We start from the raw sequence: 8,387 nt of genomic DNA, 5'->3' as shown, positions 1-8,387 counted from the left end.
CAGTACCAAACAGTATCATTTAGTCTGGCCTTTTATTACGACGGGACGGCGTGGAGATGCCGTTGCCTTCAAGGTAGTCTGATCGCATGGAAGACTTTCAGAATCCCTGACCTCACGCTTTGAACACCGTGCTTAGGTTTGGATTTCTGAGAGGTGGGGCCTACGGTGGTAACCCAGACGGCTGTTCAGTTGCGTCGATCATTCTCTAAAATATCTCAAGCTGAAAGATTGTCACTACCGATCTCAGCCGTACAGTATTTTAATCTTGATTAATTTATTAAAAAAAAAAAAAAAAACTTGATGTGGACTATTGCTGCATCTATAAATCAAGTCATCCATGTATAGGCTACAAATTGTGAGGTTGGGATTGACCGTGGATGCAATAAACCAAGTTCCTTTTGGACCGAATGGTATGTAGCAACTTGATGTGGAAGCAAACTACAGAATTAGCATTTCCCCGTTTGCACCGAAGAATAGGACCGTGCCCTAAAGATCTCTTTCATTAAGAATAGACTGTCGGGAATCATCAATCAATTATTTTGAAGTTCCATATCCCTAGAGAAGGATGGTGCTTGATCTCATCATGTCCTAATTATTCCCCACGGAAGACGGTGCTTGATATAATCCCGTCCTAATTATATCTTCATAGGAAGACGGTGCTCGATCTCATCACGGCCTTCCCTGCTTTACCTAACCTATCAACTACCCCATTAGCTTTTATGGGAATATAAACGATGAGCCTCCCTCTTGAGGGGTGCCGCCTGGGCCCACCAACACCATAAATTCCACCTCTAAGGAGTAGCTGAGTTAAAAGAACTCTGCAAAGACTTTGGAGTCGCTCTGCAGTGCACTAAGATCTTGGGGCACCACGACTAACGAACATGGAGAGACCTACAATGGCACATGCTTCAACTCTGAAGTTACATCCCCAACTGAATCAACTGGAAAATGCAAAAATGAAATCCCCTTTGTTGTTTCACCTCTACCACATCATTACCCCTTGAAATCACAAAACTAAGTTGGACGGTCCCGAACGCGGGAGAGTTGGACCACGCATAGTTGAATCCAATCAATTTCCTTTTGATTTCATTGACCCTTTCCACTTGGTGAACCAAAGTAGTCGGAAGGAATAGATTTCAAAAGATGAATCAATCACGGTGGCTTTACTGCCCTTATCTGCTAAAGCGACGAGTCATCTCCAAATGGATGCCCCAACCTCTCCAATTAACATTTTGAGATGAATGGAGCCGTTATCTCATACTTGAATTAGAAACTTCAAAACGATCTGATCCACGGAATTCGCTTACCCATAGCATAGAATAGACCTGCTATTAATTTTCCACCATATCTATAACATAAAGTGGTCTTGCCAAGATGAGGCCATGTTAGAAAATGAGGTTTTACCAGTCCTTAGTTCAGCTGCACCGTACAAAATGGACAACAATCGAAAAACTTCCAAATTCACCTTTTGGTGCATGTGACTGTTACATTGGCGTGATTTTTGGGACAACTATGTCAAACAAATTGGATCAGACAATGATAGGCCTCACACGCAACCCTCGAAGAATAAGCTAATTACCCAATAATGATAACGTGATTCAAAAATCTGGCTGATCCAATTGATCCTTAGGTGGAGTTTGTGGTTATTTTCACATCTAACCCATCCACCTGTCTCCAATATTAGGGCCCACGCCAGCAGTGGACCATGTTTATTTGGGAAACATCTAAAAGCTAGTAACAACCTTATGGACGGACTGGATATCAGATCACTTACGTGCCAATCACTGGATATCAGACTCACGTGCCATAATGGCACATATATGTGGCGTGTACATGAGCTGTATTGTAAGAGTTGCGCCCGCCCTTAGCAAAGCTCTGAAAAGTAAGTTATCAATCTACTTTCTTCCTCTATAAAATCCAAGCCGTGCATACTATCTCATCACACACGCATAGAGAGAGAGAGAGAGCAAGATGGGTTTGGAAAAGCCTCATGCCGTTTGCATTCCATACCCAGCACAAGGCCATATCAACCCCATGTTTAAGCTAGCGAAGCTCCTCCATTCCAGAGGCTTCTACATCACCTTTGTCTACACCGAGTTCAACTACAAGCGTCTCCTGCGGTCCAGAGGCTCTGATTCCATCAGTTGTCTTGACGATTTCTGTTTCGAGACCATACCTGACGGCCTCCCGCCGTCCGACTGTGATGCCACCCAAGACATCCCGGCTCTGTGCGACTCCACAAGCAAAAACTGTCTCATACCATTCCGAAACCTCGTGACGAAGCTCAACAACACAACCGGCATACCTCAGGTGAGCTGCATCATTGCCGATGGGGTCATGTCCTTTACACTGCCCGTCGCCGACGAGCTTTCCATACCTGAGGTTCTGTTCTGGACAACGAGCGCTTGCGGCTTCTTGGGCTACTTCTACTATTGGCAGCTGATCGAGAGAGGCTTTACACCATTCAAAGGTAACAACTTTAGCTGCTTTTTATCGTTTAAGCTATCGTTTTCTCATGAAAATAATTTGAAAGTTGACTGTTTGAAGTACACTTTTGATTAATGTGGAAGTGCGAGAGCTAAAACACCCAACCTGTGTCCACCACGTTTTATATGTGAAATGGACTCCATCCATTACCGGCACGCTAAAACACTCAGATGGCCCAACCCAGTGGGAATTGCCCCCAGCTTTTTATTTATTTATTTATTTTTATAGGCTGATTTTGTATCTTCCCTACTTCCCCTTGAGTTACATATGATGAACGGGTTTGATGAAAGATACACCTCACGGTGGCCCCATACACAAACCTATGGTAGCAACCCGTACCATTATTCCATATGGTGTGGCCCATCTCAGCCGTGAATTTGGCTGACTTTTAGACTACGGCCTGTAGTCAAGGATCTCACGTGATGGGCGGAGAAGATTTTACATATGCTACATGGCGGGCCCAAAGACCTAGCTGTTTTAACCGCTGTTTAAAACAAGTGCCGGAGCTGATTTGAGCCGCACACAATAGGGGAGCGGATTAGGTGCAGCCCCGGCCTCACCCAAGATGGCGCGCCCCTTACTGTGGGGCCATCTTGATGCATGTATTCTGTATCCATGCTGTCCATACATTTTCCCATATCATTTTATTGGATGAATTCTAAAATGAAGCAATCAAAATCTCAAGTGGGCCACGCCATTGGAAAAAGTGGTGATCCAACGTTACACCATTAAAAACTTCCGAGGGATCATCTTAATGTTTCCTTAATGTTTATTCGTCATCCAACCTGTTGATAAGGTCACATAAAATTGGATGATGGAGAGAAAAAATTATCAAGCTTGATTGAAATATTTTCTGAACCATTATAAGTTGTTAATGTTCATTCACTGTTTCCCACGGCATGGCCTACCTGAGATTTGGATTTGGTTCATGTCCTAAATGATCTTTCAAAACGTAGGGACGGCATGGATATTGAATATATATACGTAAAGGTGGCCCCACAGTAAGGGTTGCACGGTCTTTGCTAAGGCCTGGGCCGAACGTAATCTGCTCCCCACACAATCACCGACACATTGCGCGGCGCGGCTTCAGTGGATCCACCGTGGTGGGTGGATCCCTGACTGCAGGGCGATATGCCTTAAATCTAAGCCGTCCATCCGCTTTGAAAGATCATTTTAGAGTGTGATCCAGAAAATGAAGCAGATCCAAATCTAAGGTGAACCATACCACAAGAAACAGTGGTACATGACCATTAAAAACTTCTTATAAGTTACAAAAGTTTTGGATCAACCAGATATTATGGTTCCTTCATCAAGGTCGTTTTACTTTTTCAACAGATTGATGGGAAATAAACATTCTGGTGGCCCACAACAAGTTTTTGATGGAGGGCATTTAATTACCATTGTTTTCTATGGGCTGGTCATCCGAGACTTGGATTTGTTTTATTATATTGATCATGCCCTGAAATGAGTTGAAAAAACGCGAGGACAACATAGATGTAAGTCACACACATTAAAATGGTCCCATGGTTCCACAATAAAAAGTAAAGAATTTTTAAGGCGTGAGTGCGTGTGTAAAAATAAAAATAGAAAAGAAAAAAAAAAGTGAGCTTCAAATACGTCATGGTTGGCTTGACCGAAACCGCGGCCGAAATTTTTTTACACGTACGCCGACACGTTTCCACTGGCGGTGGATGGACTGGGAAACGGATTGGCTCCTCTCCCTACCACCAGCTAATAGCTGGTCGTCGGCGCTCTGTGGGCTCCACTATAATGTATGTGTTTCATCCATGCCGTCCATCTATTTTTATAGATCATTTTATGGTTTGAAAGAAAAAATGAGATATATCTCAATCTCAAGTGGACCACATTATAGGAAAAATTGTTGAATGAACGTTGACCATTAAAAACTTTTTGGGATGATAAAAGTTTTGGATCAATCTGATATTTATCTTTTCCCTTCATCTCGGTCTTTATGATCTAATCAAAAGATTGGATGTCAAATAAACAGTACAGTGGGCCTTGGGAGGATTTTGATGGTGGATATCAAATCATTATTGTTTTCCTGTGGTGTGGTCCACCTAAGATTTATATCCCTATGATTTTTTGTATCAAGCCCAAAAAGGATCTGTAAAAATGGATGAACGGTATGGATGAAACATATGCATCATGATGGGGCCACGGAGCACCGACCATCAGCCAAGGGGCTGGTGTCAGGGGGAGTAACCAATCCGTCCCCGATGGACTGTGCGTTGGGAGCAGTTGGACTGACGCGGATTGATTACTAACTACCCCAGTGCCTACATTGAGGGCGCCGACGGGGTACCCCGCGCCAAGAGCTAGCTGTATAGGATGTGGATGGGATACTGACAGGTTGAGCAGCCAGCTCTCTACTGAAGCGACCTCACTAAGTTGTGGGCCACCGTGATGTATGTGTTTTATCACACGTTCATACATTTTGAGAGTTCATTTTAGGGCATGGTCAAAGAATGAGGCTGATACAAGGCTGGGGTTTGCCCACCACAGAAAACAATGGAGCGAGTGACGCCCAGTTGAAACCTTTCTTTAAAACTTTCGTGGCCCTCGGAGCTTTTTAACGATGGGCATCACTCTTCCCATTGTTTTATGTGGTGGAGTCCCCTTGAGCTTCGAATCATGCCCTAATATAATCTCTCCAATGAATGGGCCATGTAGATACAAAACATACATCATGGTGAACCCATTGGTGACATCACTTCAGTAGCGAGTCTCGCAACTCAACTGGACGGTGCCTAATCCCCGTCCAGCCCTATAGGGAGTGGATTAGTTCTTACCCGAGGTGTTACCTGATTGTGTAGCACTTTGATGAATGTGTTGTATGTCACCTGTCCATCTGCTTTTTCAGATTATTTTAAGACTTGACTTTAAAACTCAAGTAGATCCAAATCTTAGGTGCACCATACCACAGGAAATAGTGGTGAATCACAGTCAAATATTTTTGTGGTCCACAAAAGTTTTGGATTAGGCTGATCTTTGTATTGTCCCTTAATCCATGAATTCTTGACCTTATCAACAGGTGGGCCTTAGTTTATTATTATTATTATTATTATTTAATGGTAATTTGTTCAATCCCCATTGTTTCTTGTAGTGGGGTCCATTTAAGATTTAGATTAACTTAATTTTTTGGGACCGCATCCTAAATTTGGCTGCAAGAATGGATGGACAGCGTGAATACACAACATGTCATAAGGTGTGTCCCATGATAAGGGTAACATCTAATCCAGTCTCACAGCTCACTTAAGCCTTTGATCTGCATTCCTTTTGGGCTCATATTCAATTATAATATCATAATATATAAAAATAGATAGATGATGTGGATTAAACATATACATCAAGGTGGGCCTCATCAATATTCTCACAAGACAATCCATCTCCAGCTAGTGCAGCTGTGCTGGTGGGGTACGGCACCAAATCCGCATCCTCCAGCTAGGGACCCTATTAAGCGCAACCGTACGGTGGAACCACACCACGGGAAGGTGGTGGGAATTGAAAGCCTGACGTTGAAAAATTCTCAGAGGCCTCCTGGAGTTTTGGATCATGTTAATATTTTTATTTTCCCTTCGTCAGGTCGTTATTACCTTATGAACAGGTTGGATGGTAAATAAATATTATGATGGGTCCTAGGAAGTTTTCAATGGTAGGAGTTCAATCCTCACTGCTTCATGTGGTGTGGTCTACTTAAGCTTTTGATCTGCCTCCTTTCCAGACTCATGCCCTAAAATTATCTTTCAAAATAGATGGACGATGTGGACAAAACATAAACATCATGTTGACCCTACAGATCTTTTAACATTACAGTCATACTCTAATTAAGGACACGCATAAGATTTCCTATGGACGTGACACGTTTGCACATGTGCTAATGATATGCCCTCTGTTTATGTATGTATATATTGTTATTCCTTTCTTTAATTAATTAAATCAGAACTAACTATAATACCCTTTCATTGTTTTCTGGGAATAGATGATAGCTACTTAACAAACGGATGCCTTGATACACGCATCGACGGGTTACCCGGTATGAAGGATATCCGTCTAAGGGATTTCCCCAGTTTCATCCGAACAACGAATCCCGACGACATCATGCTTAACTTCGTTGACCAAGAAGCGCATAGAGCTTCCAAAGCATCGGCGGTCCTTTTCAACACGTTCGATGATTTGGAGCGTGATGTTCTAGATGTAATGAGATGCAAGATTCCCCACATCTACACACTCGGCCCTCTATCTCTTCAATGCAACAAGATACAAGACAGCAGCTTGAAATCGATCACATCAAGCTTGTGGAAAGAAGAAGATGAATGTCTAGAGTGGTTAGATAAAAAGAAGCCCGGATCGGTCGTTTATGTCAACTTCGGCAGCATAACTGTCATGTCGGCCGAGCAGTTGAGGGAGTTCGCCTGGGGGCTAGCAAATAGCAACCATCCATTCTTGTGGGTCATTCGTCCTGATCTTGTGGCTGGAGATGCAGCCATGTTGCCACAAGATTTCGTAAGCGTGACCCAAAAGAGGGGCCTGCTCTCGGGTTGGTGTCCACAAGAGCAAGTGTTGTCCCACCCTTCTATTGGAGGGTTCTTAACGCATTGTGGGTGGAATTCAACGATCGAGAGCATATCTGGGGGCGTGCCTGTTATATGTTGGCCATTCTTCGCTGAGCAACAGACGAACTGCCGGTTCGCTTGCACTGATTGGGGAATTGGCATGGAGATCGACAACGATGTGAGGCGAGATGGCGTGGAGGTGCTTGTGAGGGAGCTGATGGATGGAGAGAAAGGGAAGATTATGAGGAAGAAGGCCATGGAGTGGAAGAAGGTCGCTGAGAATGCTACCGAGAAAGGAGGATCTTCTTACGGGAATCTGGACCAACTAATCAGTGAGGTGCTTTGTACTGTAAAGTACAAGTCTACTCTAAGCCTGTGATGGACATGCAAGTACGCTGCGTTTGTAGTGTTGGTGTGCCCGTGTATGGATGGTCATGATCTTCCTGAGTAGGAAACTAGCAATGTCTTTGTTTGAGAAGACGAGTTAATTAGTTACAGCAGCAATCGAAGGGATTGGTTTAAAAAAAAAAAAAAAGAGTAAAATAGATGAAAAGAACTAGTCAACCATATGCTGTTAAACATATGTGTCATTACCGGCCCACGCAGTGCATGCATCTCCACAGGATTACGTTTTATTTATATATCATTGTCAACCCATGTAGTCGTATTTGCTTACGTATTTCATTTGTTGTTTTTAAATTAAAAGGAAGAAGCATGGTGACAACAAGGTAACGTCGGTTCTGATAATAGAAAAATGATAGAAAATGGTTCCCCAGTCATTTCCCGTAAGTGAGAGGACCATGATGTAATTAGGTGGGGCCCATTGTGATGTTTGTGACAAGTCCACTACATCCATCTGTCTTCTTAGGTCATGTTAGGACATGAGCCCAAAGTTAGGCAGATCCAAAACTCAAGTGGGCCCCACAATAGGAAAATAATGAGGACTGAACGCTCACTGTTGAAACATTCTTGGGGCCACAACAGTTTTGAATCAGGCTAATATATGTTTTCAGCTCATCCTAGTGGGAATGCCAATATTACTAACAATTTGGACGGCATATAAGCATCATGGTGGACCTGCGAATGTCTCAATAGTAGGTTTTTAATCCCCACCATTCTGCGTATGTAGGCCACTTGGGTTTTTGCATCTGCTTAGTTTTTGGGCTCATGTCCTAACATGACCTGGCAAAATCGATGAAGTGAATTTCCCACAAATGTCATGGTGGGCCTCAGCTAGATTCTAATTGCAAATCGAAGTAAGTTCATGAATCATTAGTGTGTTAAGTACAATTCAAGTGCATAATTTGACTTTCTGTAGCATTCTGT

General features: G+C 43.1%; 1 protein-coding gene across 1 annotated transcript; it reads left to right on the top strand.

Moving 5' to 3' along the window:
* The first annotated feature begins 1,920 nt into the window (after window positions 1-1,920).
* On the top strand, window positions 1,921-7,788 carry LOC131242305 (7-deoxyloganetin glucosyltransferase-like). Its single transcript, XM_058240876.1, has 2 exons — window positions 1,921-2,470; window positions 6,488-7,788. The coding sequence occupies exons 1-2, from the start codon at window positions 1,972-1,974 to the stop codon at window positions 7,438-7,440; spliced, it is 1,452 nt and encodes a 483-aa protein (XP_058096859.1). The 5' UTR covers window positions 1,921-1,971; the 3' UTR covers window positions 7,441-7,788.
* The last annotated feature ends 599 nt before the right edge of the window (window positions 7,789-8,387 follow it).

Source organism: Magnolia sinica, chromosome 4, assembly GCF_029962835.1.
Source record: "Magnolia sinica isolate HGM2019 chromosome 4, MsV1, whole genome shotgun sequence".
Classification (NCBI taxonomy): Eukaryota; Viridiplantae; Streptophyta; class Magnoliopsida; order Magnoliales; family Magnoliaceae; genus Magnolia; species Magnolia sinica.
The sequence above is the reverse complement of the archived record's forward strand: the minus strand, read 5'-3'. Positions and strand labels throughout refer to the sequence as shown.